The sequence below is a fragment of the Amaranthus tricolor genome, chromosome 11 (assembly GCF_026212465.1).
Source record: "Amaranthus tricolor cultivar Red isolate AtriRed21 chromosome 11, ASM2621246v1, whole genome shotgun sequence".
NCBI lineage: Eukaryota > Viridiplantae > Streptophyta > Magnoliopsida > Caryophyllales > Amaranthaceae > Amaranthus > Amaranthus tricolor.
In genome coordinates, this window is record NC_080057.1 from 16,175,863 (window position 1) to 16,194,945 (window position 19,083).

At 30.2% G+C, this 19,083-nt stretch overlaps 2 protein-coding genes and 1 long non-coding RNA gene across 3 annotated transcripts; 2 read left to right on the forward strand and 1 right to left on the reverse strand.

Moving 5' to 3' along the window:
* Window positions 1–586: 586 nt before the first annotated feature.
* On the forward strand, window positions 587–1,435 carry LOC130826553 (uncharacterized). Its single transcript, XM_057692136.1, has 2 exons — window positions 587–780; window positions 1,018–1,435. The coding sequence occupies exons 1-2, from the start codon at window positions 587–589 to the stop codon at window positions 1,433–1,435; spliced, it is 612 nt and encodes a 203-aa protein (XP_057548119.1).
* A 3,107-nt stretch (window positions 1,436–4,542) lies between these two features.
* LOC130827518 (uncharacterized) lies at window positions 4,543–6,548 on the forward strand. The gene is made up of 2 exons (XR_009047204.1): window positions 4,543–4,777; window positions 5,896–6,548. It is a non-coding gene; the product is annotated as an uncharacterized LOC130827518 (long non-coding RNA).
* Window positions 6,549–14,808: 8,260 nt separating this feature from the next.
* Window positions 14,809–15,914, reverse strand: LOC130826554 (uncharacterized). Its single transcript, XM_057692137.1, has 3 exons — window positions 15,893–15,914; window positions 15,061–15,803; window positions 14,809–14,910 (listed from the first exon to the last, which is right to left on the reverse strand). Exons 1-3 carry the CDS (start codon window positions 15,912–15,914, stop codon window positions 14,809–14,811), a joined length of 867 nt encoding a protein of 288 aa, XP_057548120.1.
* Window positions 15,915–19,083: the final 3,169 nt, after the last annotated feature.

The window sequence follows — 19,083 nt, forward strand, 5'->3', positions numbered from 1 at the left end:
TAGGAAGTCTAGTCATACATTGACGGTTCTAGGTGGGGTTGAGGAATTGAATCGAGATTTTTCTAAGTTGGGTCTAGAGGTCATTAGGGAAGGTGAACTGCAATAGTGCCTAGGTGCTTTGGCTATAAAAACTTCATTCTTCAAAGAAATTTTAAGTTCACAGGATAAGGACCTGAAACTTATGAAGTTAAAAGAGCAAGCTCGTGAGGGAAAAGCCGAGGGATTCTTTGTTCATGAGGACAGGGGCTTGAGGTTTAAGCGCCGATGGTGTTTGCTGATGGGTGAACCGACTTTGAAAGAGCGTATCTTAGATGAGGCTCATAATTCGAAGTTTTATATTCACCCGGGAGGTGATAAGATGTATCAAGATCTTAAACTGATGTTTTGGTGGTCAGTGATGAAGAAGGATATTGCAGAGTATGTTTCGCGTTGTTTGACCTGCCAAAAGGTTAAAAGCGAACATAAACGACCGGGCGAGTTGTTACAACTTTTGGAGATACCGGTATTGAATTGAGGTTACATATCGATTGATTTTATTGTGGGCTTGCCTCGAAAAAAGTCGGGTAATGATGCCTTGTGGGTCATAATGGATAGTTTGACAAAATCTACACGTTTCATTCCCATGAATTGTCGTTGGGAGATGGAACAATTGGCTCGTGCTTACATAAAGTATGTCGTACGCTTTCACGGTGTACCCCGTACAATTATGTCTGATAGGGATACCCACTATCTGTCGCATTTTTGGATGACTTTGCAGCAGGCTATAGGTACTACATTGTTGTATAGTACGTCGTTTCACCCCAGACTAATTGGTAGATGGAGAGGAAAAATCAAATTTTGAGGACCTATTTCGTGCTATTTCCATGGAGTGGCAAGGGTCGTGGGATGATCATTTGGGTCTTGTTGAGTTTTCTTACAATAATAGTTACTAGCCAACAATTTAGATGGCTTCATTTGAGGCTTTGTATGGGCGTCGTTGCCGAAGCTCGGTGTATTGGGACGATTTCACTGAGGCAGGGACTTTAATACTTCAAATGACAGAGCAAGTGAAATTGATAGGGATAGAATGAAAGCAGCACAGAACCGTCAAAAGTCTTATGCTGATTTGAAGCGTCGTCTAGAAGAGTTTAACGTGGGGGATCGGGTATTGCTACGAGTATCGCCGATGCGTGGAGTTTTTCGTTTTGGTGCTCGTGGGAAGTTGAGCCCTAGGTTTATTGGTCCTTATGAGATTTTGGAACGAGTGGGTAAGATGGCCTATCGGTTAGCTCTTCCCAATTCATTGGAAAAAGTTCATGATGTGTTTCACGTATCTCAATCAAAAAGATATTTTGCAGTGACCTCTCATGTCTTAGACCTTGAGCCTTTGGAGTTAGATACAACCTTGTCTTATGCTAAACAACCCGTTCGAATTTTTGGATACGAAAGTCCGTAGTACGCGGCGTAAAGATATTACACTGGTTAAAGTATTATGGTCAAATCATGAGTGTGAGGCGGCTACGTGGGAGACCAAAACTTCCATGCGTGAGAAGTACCAGCATCTGTTTGAGGTTAGTAAAGTTACGGGGACGTAACTTTCTTAAGGGGGTAGAAGGCGATAGGAATTTCGCTTGAGTTAATAAATAAAACGATTTGGTGTATTGTCTGTATGAGTTGGTTAATTGTTATCAACTATCTGCATTGCGTTTGTGGGTTCTACGTTTCTGTGTCGTTGTGCAAGTTACGAGGGCGTAACTTCTTTTAAGGGCAGTAGTCTGTAACACCCCGTTAAATTATCGAATTTTTTTAAAAAAGAAAAAAATAAAAATAAGTTATTAATAATTAATTAGTCGATTATAAGGATTTAATTTAGTTTTTTTGAATGTGTGTTTTATGACCAAAGAAAAAGATCTGAAAATTTTTCATAATACTCCCGTTTCATTTAGCCAAGGTGGAGAAAGAGAGAAAAAGTAAGGAAAAAATTCTTGTGTTGGTTTTAGGTGATCAATTGCTCTAATTCAATCTTGATTCTTTTACAAAATTTAATTTGTTAAAAGAAAGTTGTTCATGGGTTTTTTTTTTAGATTATATAGTTTTTCATGAATTATAAGGCTATAACAAAATGTAATTTGTTAGAAGACTTATGTTCATGTTTTAATTTTATAAAGGTTCTAATGATTTATGATTTTCTAACAAAGTTTAAGTGTTCGAAGAATTATAATCATGTTCTTATATATATATATATGTGTGTGTGTGTGTGTGTGTGTATGTGTGTCTTATGATTTATAAATTCTTTAACAAAATCTAATTTGTTAAAAGAATTACACTCAAATATTAATTTTTTTTGATCTCTTATGATTTATAATTCTTTAACAAAATCTAATTTGTTAAAAGAATTATATTCATGTATTAAATTTTAAGGATCTCTTGTGATTTATAAGTCATTAACGAAATTTAATTTGTTAGAAGAATTATATCCATGTGTTTAATTTATATAATTTCTTATAAAATTGTAATTCTTTGATAAAATTTAATTTGTTAGAAAAATTATATTCATGTGTTACCTTTATAAGGTTTATTAAAATTCATATTCATGTTTAGTTTTCCATGAGTTCATAACTTTTTAACAAAATCTAGTTGTTAGAAGGGGGTTGTATCTATACATTTAGAATGATAAAGTTGTTTTAATGAAATCCTATTTCTCTAACAAAATCTTAATTTGTTAGATGAGTTATGGGTGTGTATTTATTTATAATCATTTATGATTCTTTAGCAAAATTTCAATTTACTAAAAAATTCATGTTAATAATTTTATTTTTTATGCATAAAGAAAAAAAAAATATTTCTATATTTATATAATTGATGAGTGATAAAAATATTTTGAATTAATTATTTATAAATTCTTTTATTGTTGTCTTTAATTTGGATTTGAGATTTGTGTATGTGTGGATGCTTATATTTTGATTATTTCACTATTAAGAATGATTTGTGGTAATATGTGTTGAATTGTAAATATTGGGAATGAAAATTATTGAATTTAAAATAAAAGGAATTAAAGGAATATAAATATTTAAATAAAATTGAAAAAAGTTATTTAAAAAAAATCTAGACAGTAGGTGTGCCTCGACTGCCATGCCTGGAACCTCAACATTCGAGTGTGTTTTGTTTGTCATTTCGTGTACCGATTGCATTAAAGATCACTTAAATGCTAAAATTAGTTAAAAATAGTAAATGAGCGTTAAAAATTGTGAAATTTGGTACCCAACATAATTGATTCCTTCTTAACACAGTGGTGAAGTTGGATTTTCTATTTGAATTTTTAAAACTGTACAAAAAGGTCAATAAAGTTTCTGGTTGTATTTGAAAATTAAGAAGTTATTGGGATTAATATTTAATCATTTAAAATTATGAATTTTAGTAATGCTATGATAGTATAAAATGAAATGAATCTGTAAACGCGTTCTAATACGTGCTTTTTGAGTGTGTATCTGTGTTTAGGACCTCGGTTCATAAGAGGTTGACAACTCGTTTGTGAAAGTGCCTTAATTTGATTTGTCATGCTATCTAGGTACACGCTTAGACCATAATTTTGTAATTGGTTATGTGAAGTAATGTTGCGTTCATTCTATAATGTGATGTTGTTTATCACTTAAGACTTAGACACCAAAAATAATTTGAAAACAGTTTTAAATTAAAAATTTGAGGATGGTTGTGTTAGTTACCCACACGGGGTTAAATTATTAGAATGAAATTATTATTGTTATCGTTCCTATGACAGTTTTGGATCATTACGGTCACCATGGGTGTATGCATACTTTATCTTTAACGACCCGAACAGGACGGGCAACGTCTGAGGTCGGAGATTGCCTTGGGATTAGCTCTCTCATGTGTATTCCTCCAAACTTTGAGATTACTCTGGCGACCCGAACTAGACGGGCAACGACATGAGTTGGGATTTGAAAGTCGAATATGACATCTAAATTATTAGAGTCTGTGCATGTTAGGATGAACTCATTGCTTGTATGTAACTTGTACAATACGTTGTATGAAGTCTCTAACGTGTATTGGTTTGTGTCTTTTGGTGCTTGCGATGATGTTGTCACTTGACGACTAGCAAGTTGATTGCAAGCGGGGCGAATGTGTGAGGATTCAAAATTTAGAACCTGTAATCGTGTTGACTATCACATCCGTGTTTATGCCATTTTATCGTTTGAACTTAATCATCTATATTAGCAAATATATTCTAATTTGGACTTTATCTCATTTTGATGAGGTCGTTAGGTTCTCAAGTTGTAAACTTGAAGACTTCCCCTGATTTTATTTTATTGTTTTCTTTAGATTACTTGTTTCTTTATCAGTAAAAAGTCATCAATCTTAAAAACAGTTTAACTTAAATGTCCGGCGTGTAACCCAAAATTCATATTTACATATGAATATCCGGTTCATTTTAAGTCGGACTATTGAAACTTTAATAGAGCGTCACAAATTGTAATGAAAAAAAAAACTGATCAAATGTCATGTAGTGTAGTATTGGCCCGCAATTATAATAATTTAAAACAATAATTTTGTTTGAGTTTAACTGCTCCATTTTCTCTCCCATCAACTCCGTTTTCCGTCTCTCTCTCATTAACTCCTCCATTTTCATACAGTTTGCTTCTCTGTCAAGAACACATATTTTCTCACACAATCTTCTCTAGAAAGCAGTACTTTGATTTTGCCATGTGATGTATTGAAACTTTCTTTCAATGAACACAATTACAAGAAGATGGGTAATTTCCACCGACTGCAAATTTCCGCGGTATTTTTTTATCTCTTTCAATATTTTCAGGTTTTTTTCATTTAATTTTATGCAAAACTTAACAAATTCAGATTTCTGAGTAAAAATTGTATGTAAGATATTTGATTTCTAGTTACCCATGATTGATTCTTAGTTTATGTAATTTGTAGTGCATAGTATATTCTATTTGAACACTTGATTCAAGGGTTTCGAAATTTGTTTGTTTGTGATTTTTTCATCATTTTGAAAGGATTCTTTTGCATTATAAGACATTCGTGATTAATTCTGGCTTTAATCCCTGAATTTCGTGTGTTTTTTAGCAACTTCTTACGGTTCTTGATTGATTTAGGGATTTTGTTATTTATGTTTTGTTTGTGCCCTAATTTTGTTAGGGCTTTTGCAATTTGATTTTGGGTATCTTCATGTTGCCCTTGGTGTTTCTCCTGCTTTTTCGCACCTTTTTATTCAATTCTAATGTATTTTCTGCCTTGTTCCTTGGGTTCTTGATGTGATTTGGGGTTATGGTTCTTTTAATGATTAATTTCTTCTTCGAGTGTTGGAATCAAATTATAAGCATCCTATAACTTGCGTTCAGCTTGAGAAAACTTATTTGAATTAGAAATTGTAAGTGGTAAGTGGTAAGATGTGTGCTTACAAAATGACATTGCTTCAAAACCTTTCATGATTACAATATGTTCAATTGTGTTTCACTTGTGTAGTTGTACCCATTACGTTGTTGCCACTGTTGTGGCATGCTACTGTCGTTGTTCTCACGTGCTACTATCGCTGCTGATGTACTGTTGTGCTATTATTGATGTTGTCATTTTGTTGCTATTGTTGTTGATGCGTGCTGTTGTCTTACGTCTGTGTCGTTGCTCTTGTCACGTGCTATTGTCGATGTTGTTGTTGCGTGCTACTGTCGCTTCTTGTGTGTGCTATTGCTGTTGTTGTCGTTGCGTTGCTATTGTTGTTGCTGCGTGCTATTTCTTTATGCTTCTGACTTCAGATTTGAGTCATACAAGCACAATGGCTCGACTATTTTCTTAGCGTGATTAGTTTTGTTTCTACTAGTATTAAAAGTTATATAAAAAAACCATTTCTGGATAATGAAGTCAATTATTTTTGTATACCATTTCTAGATAATTAATGAAGTCAGTTACTGAATACTCAGAGGCGACAAACATATTGCCTGTTCATTGATGAAAATTAGACAAGATTTGAGAAATAAAGAATATTTGGCGTTGAAAATTAGTGCAATTGGGCTTATTGGTTCCTATCTATATATAATTGTGGCGATGCACGGAACATATAATGGTTGAAGATTTCATAACTTATGTAATTATTGTTTGATGCTTTCTCACATGCTCGACAAAACTCTTTTACTTTGTGAACTTAAAAAGCCAGAGAAGAATTGTGACGTAGGTTAATTATTTCCTTAGATTCTCAAAGGACTAAAGTCATGTAGTTGATGTATACTCTTATCCTTCTTTATTTATTGTTTCCTCTTTTATTATATGGTATATGTGGATTATTAAATTAAAATGTTTTTTTATCATACATGAATGTTAGCGCATAGAGGTGCATTGCAACGTCAATTAATTTGAGATAGCTAGGCGCTCTACATACAACATTACAAGTCAAATCATACTTGAGTATCATCGGTCATCCTAAGTGCAGAAAAATTATTGTCGTTGTTGGTATTTTAATTTTAAATTTAAATTCTTTGTAACTTGTTTGGTATTGTAATATTTTACAATTATTATAGATTATGAATGTTCCAATTATTTCCTTAGTTTTTATGGTTTTTTGCTATATTGGTGAATTAAAAAAAATTTCTGATTGAATAAAAGCATCACAAATTGTAGATAATAACGTCAATAAGCGTCACAATATTGCAGATAGTGACACTATAATGTGTCGCAAAAACATTTGTAGTGACGGAAAAAAGTGTCGCTTACCGAAATAGTAACTGAATAATGAATGCAGACACACATAGGTAGCGACGCTTATAAGCGTCGCAAGATGACATAGTGACGCCTTATAGCATCGTAAAAAGTCAAATATTGGCTTAAATGTGCCTTTTAAAGACAAATAGAGACACTACAAGTGTCGTTAATTGACAAATAGCGACATTTAACAGCGTCGTAAAATGATACTTTGACATAACAAATTGGCGCAAAATGACAAATAGTGACGAGCAAAAGCGTCGCAAATGTGAATTGTGACACTATAAGCATCTCAAATAAAACAAGAGTGACATTAAAAAGTGTCCTAATTGGTGAGAATTGTGACGCTTTTTTAAGTATCTGTAAATAGCGACATTGAAAATACAGACGCTTTTGTAAAGTGTCGTAAAGCTATATTGCAACGCTTTAAAATATCGCAAAATGTGAAAAAGAGCGTCACAAAATGGCTTGTTTTCTTGCAGTGTTCATAGAAAAACAACTACTCAGTCAAGCCTCTTTACAAACTCAAACATGGATGCATTGTTCCTTATAATCAATATGTCATCCACACACAATATTAAAAAAATAATAAAAAAAAAATCTCACTGACATTCTTGTATACACAAAACTCTTTGAACTTTTAGAAGAAACAAAACTATTTGTTTACCTTTTAAAAACGAATATTCCTGCACTTGGATGTTTGCTTCAGTCCACGAATGAATCTCTAAAGCCTACATATCTTCCAAGAGCTCTTTAGACGTACAAAACCATTAATTTGTGTCATAATATACACATTATCTTCTAAATGACTATTTAGAATGTTGTTATTGACATTTATTTGTCTAATCTCGTATTCATAATACAAGGTTATTTCTATGATTATCCTAATGGATTTATGCATAGAAGTTTACATAAAGTTCTCCTCATAGCAAATAATATGAAGTTCGCTTGAACCTTTTGCCACCAATTGTGCTTATAGGCAACAAATTTTTCTTTTATGTAGTATGTATCTTATAAATACACTTGTAGTCAAAATACATTCTAGCACCTTTGATCAAGTCTTTATCTCATAAACAAACTTAAAGTCAATGGTTCTAAAACCTTCAAACAATTCAATCAAGTTTAAAACTTATAGGTCATATATAGATTCCATTTCGGATTTAATTTGATGGCTCCAAGCCATATATCGAAGTAGTATTCGCCATCGTTTTTATACAGGTTGTAGGTTCCTCTTTATCTAATAAAAAAACCTTTATGATTTTCATGAATGAGCTAACCATCCATAGGGTTCTCCCAATAGAGATTTTATTCATCCTACTAGTCCTACAAACTAGGATAATCACATCAATGTATACAATTATAGGCAGTACAATACATAAGCTTCCACTAGAGAAGCAATTATTCCCACTAAAGGAGTAATTTGTGATTAATCATCTAAAACTTATTCAAGATTAATCTTTTCTCTCACTTGGCTTTTGAGAAAGACACTTTCTTTTTAAAAAGACACCTTCACAAACCAAAACATTTTTGGTTGCTAGGGTTGTAGAAGTAATATCCCTTGTTAGATTTAGGTTAAAGCATACCTGACAATTTAAATATGCTTGACAACCCTAAATCTTTAAATAACTTAGGACTCTTCCGATCCATAACTAATATAGTGTTGTATCAACAGCTTTGGATGAAGTGTGCTGTTAAAATATGAACAACAATAAAATTGTATTAACCCAAATGAAACGGAAAACTTGACTGAAGTCATCATTGAATGAACCTTATCTAATAAAGTTCAATTTCTCCTCTTGAAATATCATTCATATGAGGTAATCTAGAAGGAGTTCGTTATGAAACCTTTTCACAACTCTTTAATGATTAGCAACTTCTTGACTCAAAATTTAGCACGTTGATCTTGTGCCTAAATCAATTTTCAGGATGGGTTCATAGTTCATTATGTAAACCTTTGAACTTTTCAAAAGACTTCACCTTATTAAATTGATACATCAATATGTACCAAAATCAATAATATTTATTATGAAGTACTCGTACCTTCCCTGGCCGAGGTATTCATAGGGCATATACATCTGAATGTATTAGTCCTAATAAACCACTAGCTCGTTCACCATGTCAATGAATGATGATGTAGTCATTATTCTATGCAAAAAGGATTCACATATCCCATATGATTTAAAATCAAATGAGTGAAATAATCCATCTCAATGGAGTTGTTTAGTGTGAATCCAAATTACTTATTCAAATGACAATGCCAAAGATATGTATGATTAGAATCCATTGATTTTATAGTCTTTTAGAATTGTCAATGTGATAGTTTAGTTATCAAAATCTATTATGTATGATCATTCCATTTATGTAATGACCAATATCATAAGATATCATCTTTGTAAAATGAATCATTCCTAATTACAAAGTTAAAACCTCGAGAATATGAAATCAAATTTCAACTCATATTTAAAACTCAATAACTTTTATTAGGATCGAACATGAAGATCAAGATAAATAATAAGATCCTATGGATAATTTAGTTACTATAGCTGCATTTCTCATACATAGGTCAAACTTTGCTTTCTAATTGTTGCAATCTCTATACATTTCTACAAATCTAAGAATTACAAAATGTAACAAATACCAATCAATTAGAGTTGACAAAGCTTGATTTCTATCACCTAAATACCTAAAGTAGAAGCAATGTAGACATTCTTCTCGTCTTTAACGTATTTTAAGCAACTCTACTTCCAATAATCCTTAATATTGCAACAAAACACTATTGATCTAGACTAACTCTAGATGCACAATGTCTTTCGAAACAACTTTGCTTTTTGCCTTAGTTATCATATAGTTTTTGTTGCTTTCCCTCTCGCTTGAAGACTTTCTTCACATATTAAACCATAAGAACATCTTTCTTTGATTCAACACGAATTGTCTATTTTGCATTTTTGAATATACCAATCACTATAAGTGAGTGTATTATTACAAAATAAGAGTCTAATCAAACTCAACATCAAGGTATTCTTTGTTTTCAATTTTGACTTTTCATGTTGAAAACGACTCACCTTTATTTAGTTAACTATCTACTAGAGCCTTAAATATCTCAAAACTCTCAATTCTTGCTTGTTTCTAAAACATATCTTGGAGTTGAGTAACCATGTCAAAACTTCCATATCCTCGAACTATTCAAGAATCATGGACACCATCATCAAACATGTGACATATAAGGAACTCTCAACAATATTTTTAAAACTACATTGCCTGTAGTAGACAAATAAAACATGGGTTAGTACGGATTTGGGATTGTAAGTATATGGAGTTGTTTTAAATTTGAATTTCTTTTCAAGACCATAAACAAAAAATAAAGAAATCATTTATTATTTGAATCATATGCTATCCACAAATGAAATTAACAAAGTGCAAAAATTTATTATGTTTATTATGATATAACTTTATATAATTCAATTTAAATTAACTAGTTGTAAACACTTTATTTGCTGTAAGTTGTCCCTTATGAATATAGTGATTCTAAGATCCTATTTAAAATAATTGTAAGTGAACTTGGGCCCTACTCTTAAAATTATTTAGCAATATGAGTAAAATCTTTGACAAATTATAACACATGTAATTCTATTTTTGTAAGTGATATCTCTATATCAAAACCTATCCCTTTGCTTCAAAACCTAAAATCTTTTTGATGATTTTGTTAAGTATAACCAGACAAACGTGTATATTTTCCAAATTTATCTATTCCACCTAAACCAATTAGCAACACCTAGCTTGGGCAAACCTATCACTAATGATAAAGGCTTTAATAGGTGTTTATTTTGGAAAAAGCAGTTTTTAATCTTATTTTGGGACCTATATTCTATGTTGATTCATTTAAAAAATGAACACGCAAATAAATAAACAACATAAATATAACAAAACATAAAAGAAAATAATAAGATGCAGGTAATAAATGTGCTCCTAAGTATGACCCCATAAACCTAAAGGCTACGTTAAGTCTTTATCCTCAAATCAACACGGATCTCCATCCTAGATTATCTTTGATATATAATAAATTTTTAAAATTTATAATTACTTTAATTAGTAAATTACAAAGTTACACGATCCACAAATCGTAACTAAAATTAGGAGATATTTATTGATTCACCAATCATAAACTTTATTCTAATTTGAATCATACTAGTCACCATATGCAATACATAATATCAAATATTATAAAACATACAATTATTTTAATATCACAGTATCAAAATAAAACACATGCAATTAAGTAATTAATAAATTAAAAGGCATAAATAATTAATGATATAGTCATATCAATAAAATAATCTATAACTTAATTAAATAAATAATTAATCAATTTACTTCAAATCACATTAATAAAATTAAGTGATAACTATTTTAATAAAATTAAATTAGAAATTATTTTATAATTATTATTATTATTTTGTGCAATTAATTAAATTAAAAGCACACTCCACTTAATTCACATCATAAATATTAAATAATGAATATTTTATTAAATTAATTAATTATTAATTTTGTTAAAACAGAAATTGACCATCATTTGTTATTTTATTCATTTATAAGCTAAATGTAAACTGACAATTTACGCCCTTTTCTCAATTCTCCTTCTTTCTTTGTTTTTGGAACAGCCATGGCTTCCCAAAATCGCAGCATTATCAGCGACTTCTCAGTCTGGATATTTGGTAAAAACCCATCATGCAACCGACCTTCAATCCTACCCCAGCCTACGGTAACTGCTGCCTAGACAGCCCCATTTGCCCTTGTTTTTTTTACGAAAAAAAGGATGTTTGGGAATGATGATTCAATCATCAAATAATCAAATTATGTGTCAAATGTAAGGGCAAAACACCTAATTATCATATAATTAAATTTTACAATTAATTAATTTTGAAATTTTCTAACTTCATGATTTAAAACAAATTAGGGAAGAACTTCGGGTTTGTATATTTGAAAATAAAATTGGGTACTTTTTTTTCAAATTACTAATCATTTTACAAGCAAATTGTTGGAAAATGCAATTCAAACATAGAGAAAACAATTTTCAAACTCAATTCATATCAAAATTGAATTTTTAAAGATTGATTTTTGGATAAGGCAAAATGTTAAAAAACTACCTAATATATACCCAATTTTGCAAAAAAACTACCTTAAATAAAAATTTTTGCAAAAAACTACCTTATATAATACAATTGTTTGCAAAACACTACCTTATAACGGATTGTGGCCTTTGACAGCTATCTTTAACCGTTGACCCGCATGTGAGACGCACATGATGCATTACTGTATTTAATTATTATTATTATTATTATTATTATTATTATTATTATTATTATTATTATTATTATTATTATTATTATTATTATTATTATTATTAATTTTTTTAAAAAAATAAAAAAAATAATAATAATAAAAACTTAAAATAAAATAAAAATAAAAACAAAAGTAAAATAATAATAATAATAATAATAATAATAATAATAATAATAATAATAATAATAATAATAATAATAATAATAATAAAATAAATAAAATAAAAATTTTAAAAAAAATTTAAAATAAAATTAATTTTTATTTTTTTTTACTTTTGTTTTTATTTTTATTTTATTTAAAATTTTTATTATTATTTTTTTTTTATTTTTAAAATAAATTAAAAAAAAAAAATAATAATAATAATAATAATAATAATAATAATAAATAAAAATAAAAACAAAAATTAAAAAAAAATAATAATAATTAAAATTAAAAATAAATAAAATAATAATAATAAAATTAAAATTAAAATTAAAATTAAAAATAAAAATAAAAAAAATAATTATAATACTAATAAAAAAATATTAAAAAATTAGTTTTTTTAAATTTTTTTATTTTTATATTTATTATTATTTTTTTATTTTTACTTTTCTTTATATTTTTATTTTATTTTAAATTTTTTTAAAAATTTGTATTTTATTATTATTATTATTTTTTTTTGTTTTTATTTTTATTTTATTTTAAATTTTTATTATATTATTTTTTTTATTTTTTTAAAAATAATAATAATAATAATAATAATAATAAAAATAAAATAAAATAAAAATAAAAATAAAAACAAAAATTAAAAAAAAATAAAAATAAAAATTAAGTACAGTAATGCATCACGTGCGTCTCACATGCGGGTCAACGGTTAAAGATAGCGGTCAAAGGCCACAATCCGTTATAAGGTAGTGTTTTGCAAACAATTGTATTATATAAGGTAGTTTTTTGCAAAAATTTTTATTTAAGGTAGTTTTTTGCAAAATGAGGCATATACTAGGTAGTTTTTTAACATTTTGCCTTTGGATAATGGTAGTTTGGGGGCATGGCCGGTTCCAGCGGTATCCCGAGTAGTCGACCGCCTAGGGTTAAGGCTTTCAAAATCTTTGCTCCACTCCTCTTTGGGGGCGTTTGTTTGTTTGTTTGTTTTTACTCCCTCCTATTCACCCAATGTGTCCCATTTGATTTTTCACCATTTTTTAAGTGGTCAAATAGGATCACATGTGAAAGAAAAAAGTATAGTGTTTTTAAATTTTTATAGGGGTAAAATAGGGTTAGTAGGTGTAAAGGTGTTAAAAATCTAAGTTTAGTAGGGGCAAATTAGTAAAGGTAACATACCCAAAATAGAAATGAGACATTTAGGGTGACTTGACCAAATAAAGAAATGAGACACTTGGGATGAATAGGAGGGATTATTATTAATCCGAAAATAACACATATAAAATAAACTAACTTTATTTACTTTTTTTTGGAATTTAAAAGATTTTATTAAAATTCAAAAACAAAGAAGGCACTAGATAACAGGTCTACAAAGTCCCTAAGGGCATCCTTACTCATGACCTAAAAAAAGGTCATGTTACTATTTCCCAATTTTTCTCTCTCCTAAAATTTCATCTTTCAACCTAATTTTATTAACAATGACCTTTTTTAAAAGGTCATTATCATCCTCTCTTTCTTACTTTTTTTCTACCCACCATAATTTCTCTCCCTTAATTTATCTAACATTTATCTTTATTTTTTTATAATAATATTTTCATGTACAATTAAAAAAATTATTCTTTTAATAAAAATAATATTTTTTAATAAATATAAATATAAATATAATGTTTAATAAATATTTTTTATATTTAAGAAAAATTCGTTAACTTCAAATAAATATTACAATGCACATACATAAAATAAATACACAAATTAAAAAACTAAAATTTTAAATGATACATTAATTGCGGTTCTCTCCAAACTTTTGCCAGATATTTTCAAGCAAGTCATCTTTTAAGGATAAATGTGTTTGTCGATCTTCAACATCATCCTTATTTGCAAGTATCGATTGATATCAACAATTCTATCTGTGTAATACTCAAAGTCATCATTTAATCCACTTGTACCTTTTGATTGACCTTTTAGGCGATCTCCCATGAACTCTCTACCATCTGCATAGTGTGTATATGTATCTCTTTCATCTTCCACTATCATATTATGCATAATTATACAAGAAGTAATTATATCAGAGAGTCGTTCTTCATCCCAAGCAAGTGAGGGCTTTCTAATTATTGCAAATCGAGCTTGCAACACCCCAAATGCTAGCTCCACATCCTTTCTTGTTGCTTCTTGATGTTGGGCAAATAACCGTGCTTTTGTTGTTTGCTGTTTGCGGTTTTCTCAAATAATGTTTCCCAAATTGGTTGATTATTCCCTTTGTGAAATGAGTGAGTGCTTTTCGTGCTGTGCTTTCGCTAATTCGGAGGTACTCATCAACTTGATCAGCAGCCACCCCGTATGCTAGCATTTGAAGAGCTGCAGTACACTTTTGTAAAGCACTTAGACCTTTTCTACTAGTTGCATCAATGTTGGTAGTGAACCATGGATCGTTGTTGGAGACAGCTTCCATTATCCGTAAAAATACATGTTTCCTCATACTAATGCATGAAAACCTTACATAATTAAAACATCTTTTTAAGACATTACATAATTAAAACATCATTTTTAAACATTACATAATTAAACCATCATTAAAAAAATACATAATTAAAACATAATTAAGACATTACATAATTAAAATATCTACTGACGATTGTAATTCTGAAGGTATTGTCCAAGTTGAACCATCATATCAGCTTCCCATGGCTGAAGATTTTCCTTTTTGCTTAATGATTCATAGATCTCCTAATTCATTCGATATTCTTCCAGTTGAAGTTGTTTTTGTTTTCGGGCTTCTTTTTGTTTTTGAAGTTTTGTCTTCTCTTTCATTATTTTTGAATTAAGTCGAAGACTCTCTCCAAATGCAGTTAAAGCTTGAATTGATTGATCTGCAACCATCTTCCCAGTCATGCGAGCCTTAGCCTTCTTCACACCCTCGGGGCGCGTGGATAATCCTCCTTGAGGTTCACTTGTTGGAGTTTCAGAATCTTCTTCCGTCCTTGATCTTTTCCCACTACTTTTACTACTAACATCACCAGTTGGTTGTTGATCCAATTGTTTTTTTTGATTAGTTTTTACCACTTGCTTCCACTTGTTATACTTTCTTAAAATTTTCCATTGCTCAATCAAGTAAAAGTTACCGTGTTTTCTTTGATGGATTAAATGCGCTTTTTTAAGCACATCTTCGTCTGTCGTGCCACTCTTCTTTCTCCTAAGAGCCTCATCATAACTTCCAGACCACTTCAAATATGCTGGAGCAACTCTACCCCAACGACATTTAAGCATGTCGGCGGTTCTTCGTGGGATCAGATGGGGTCGTTCCATCCTCGCTGCTTCATAAGCTTCCTTAACTTTCTCCCACCTCACTCTTATCTTTTGGTTGGTGCTCACAATTGGATATGTACTTGTGTTCATGACTGAACATATGAGAGCAATATCTTCAATCAAATCCCAACTTTTCTTTGAAGGTATAGGGGCTTCATCATTATTATTAGGTAGCTGTTGAGATGGTTGAACCAATTGAATGAAGCTCGGTGATGAACCAAATTGTGAAACTAGATCTTGAAATGATGGTTGGGTGTAAAGACTAGCATCAACATGATGAAAAGAATTTCCTCCATCTTCACCATATTGATCATCTTAATCATTTCCTTGATTTTCATCATCATCATCATCATACTCCATCTCATTTTCGTCTAAACTTTCACACCTTATTGGAGTTGAATACATATCAATATTAGAGTTGACATTGTGAGATTGATGATGGTGGTGAAACATAGTTTGAGAATTTTGGGTATTTTGAGGAACATAATAAGATGAATTTGGGATATTTTCAGGAAAATAGTAAGAAGAATTTGGAGTATTTTGAGAAAATGGAGGATTGAACGGAGGATTTTGATACTGAATTTGAGCACTTTGATTGTAAGAAGATTTTTTCCTTGGTTTTTTTTTACATGGATTTCTTCCATAATTTGGGTTATTTGAATCCATATTTTTTTTTGGGATTTTTGAAATGATTGCTTTGGTATTTTTTTAACCAAAAAAAGTAGGAAAATATGAACAAAATATGACAAAAAAATTATGTCAAAAAATATCAATATGGGTCTCATTTTATAGATCTCGAAAAAATATGACCGTTGGTATAATTTTTTTTTTTAAAAAAATTATTTTAATATGAAAATAGCCGTTAAAGGGAAAAAACGGCTATTTTTTCTAAGCCAATCAGAAGCGGCCAAGTGGCCTGCAACTGCACGCGTGTCAGAGAGGGATGCAGTTCATTTTCGCGGCCCAATCACAGATCGACACGTGGCGCAAATTTTTGAAAAAAAATTCATTCCATAATCTTTTTACCCAATCTTTTCCATAACCAACCTAAAAATAGATCACCATTGCTATAATTTTTCTTATTGTTGGGTCATGTGACCCAATATTAGGTCACCAATAATAGTGCCCTAAGAACACCTAAAGTGGCCACAAAGAAAAAAAACAAAAAACCAATTAAAAATTTACAATAGATCGCCAAAAAATGAAGGCCAAACTAATCATCTATGTAAAAACGCAACCATAGGACTAGAAGCTCTACTAGTCACTCTAAATAAAATAGCTTTCAAAAGCTGAACTCTTGTAGACCTTTCCAGGAAAACATGTTGGGACCAAATCATAAACAACATCTCCACCCAACATAAGCTTCGAAGACGATCTTTCCAATTCTTTTTACTATTATAATGAGCAAACTGAATAATGGCTTCCTGGATAGAGCAACCAAAGAACATATCACCAAAAGCACGAAACAACATACTCATCATCTCCTGCACAAAATCACAATTATGAAGAATATGATCCAGGGACTCATTAACCAACCCACATAAGAAACTTAACTGGTTTTCACCAAAACCTAACCTGAATAATCTATCACAAGTAGGAAGCCTCCCAAGAGCAATCATCAAAAACAGAATTTTCCACGAGGAGAAGGTAACGAATTACAAACCAAAGATTTCCGAACAACCGGATTAGGAGGTTGCAAAATAGCTAAGTAGACTTTATTGATACTAAAATCCTCATCTCTCAAGATCTTAGCCCAAACTAACTTGAAACTTAAAGATACTCTAAGCTCCATGATTTTTTTCAACATCCAAGAGCAAGTAGCTAGCATTTTTAATTCCTTAAAATTTCTTCCTTCACATAATAAGCATGTATCCATCTGATCCAGAGCCTATATTTTTATTTTCAATTGCCCAATTTTGTTTCACAAGCACCGTCTCATTCCAAACAACAGTGTTAGGAAGATTAAGCCCTCCACAACTCTTGGGCAAATACATTTTAGGCCAGAGACAGGACTTTTACGCGAACCAACATTACGAGACCAAACAAAAGATCTACACATACTCTCAACCTTCCTAATCAACTTTTTCGGCAATAAAAAGATTTGAACCCACAAGGAGAACATACCACGAAGCACACCACTCACCAATTCGACCCCCCAGCTTAAAGATCCTAGCGAGAATTCTATCAATAAGGCTTTTGCAATCAGCAAACTTGAGACGACAAATAAATTAATTCATTATTTTATTTCATATACTAAATTAATTTTGTTATTATTGTTAATTTCATGAATTACTTGATGCATCTAATACATCAAAGTAATCTAATTCATTATTTCATATACTACCTCCATTTCATTTCAAACGTCATGTTTGCTTTTTGAGTACTATTCATCAGTCAGTCTTAATTTGTAATTTATTCTTAATCTATGAATTAAAACATAGTCAAATGGGATCGTGTTTGATTCATCTCAATATAAGGTATATTAATATATATTTTTTATAATTTTTAATTATGCACATTTAGAGATATTAAAGATTGAATTAGTGCATTGGCAAACGTGCAAAAAATAAATCGGACATTTGAAAAGAAACGGAGGAAGTACTAAAAAATAATGACTTTGAATAATTAAAATCAAAGTTTAACTAGATACTTTTAATCCCAAATAATTAAAATCATATTTTAATCAAGAAATTTGTATCCACATTTTAACGTCCCCTAATTGAATCCAAAATGATAAACTTTATTATAAGAGACTAACTAATATCACTGTAGGAATATAGATGCGTATAGCGAAATTGTAAGAAACTATTTCTTAACATCTAAATAGGATCGCAAGTATATTATGATATGAATTATCAAATTTAGAAGAATACCATACCCTTGATGCGTGAATTCCACATTATATAATCGAGTATGTAATATGCCAAAGTGGAGATAACAGAAAGTCAAATGTTGTTCCTCTATTATTGGTCCACAAGCGTCGAACCGATCACCATGCATGCTAATGCGAAATAAAAAAAAACATCTTTTCTAATTACATTTTAGGTGGAAAGTGAGAGTATGTAAAGAATACTAGAAAATGATAAAGCTTATGTGAAATATGAACAAAGTGCATCTATAGATACACCATGTATCACCTCTTCATATACTCATTACATGTAACCTTATATGTCTTAATGTTTGATAAATAATGTGATTTTATTCCTAACTAAAACACACAATTAAACCACTAGTAACTCTTCACTTTTCAAGTAACATATGATGATTAAGTATATGCCTTAATTAACAATTAAACATATAATCAATTTATATATAACTCCTCATACTTAAGTATCAATTGAGCATCTTATGTTTGTGGTGTAAATATATATCTAATCGATTACTTATATGTGTGACCTCATATGACCCGGTTATAAAAGTAGTAAAGTAATTATACGGTAACTTGCTTTTTTTTTTGGAACTAGTTACTTGCTTATTAATATTATTGGAAACATAAGTAAAAACGTTTAATGCTATATTGTGGAAAAATATTTTAAAAAAAACTACTAATGTTTTTAAGAACACGTTGCTATCGTACTGAATATGAATATCCCT

Excerpts from the sequence above, each read along its gene's own strand:
- LOC130826553 (XM_057692136.1), top strand. The coding sequence starts at position 587 with ATGGATAGTTTGACAAAATCTACACGTTTCATTCCCATGAATTGTCGT. Across the intron at positions 781-1,017 it reads GCTATAGGTACTACATTGTT|GGACTTTAATACTTCAAATG; the intron begins GTATAGTACGTC and ends TCACTGAGGCAG.
- LOC130826554 (XM_057692137.1), bottom strand. The coding sequence starts at position 15,914 with ATGTCAACTCTAATATTGATAT. Across the intron at positions 15,804-15,892 it reads GTCAACTCTAATATTGATAT|ATGATCAATATGGTGAAGAT; the intron begins GTATTCAACTCC and ends GAAATGATTAAG. Across the intron at positions 14,911-15,060 it reads CTCGCATGACTGGGAAGATG|GAGATCTATGAATCATTAAG; the intron begins GTTGCAGATCAA and ends CGAATGAATTAG.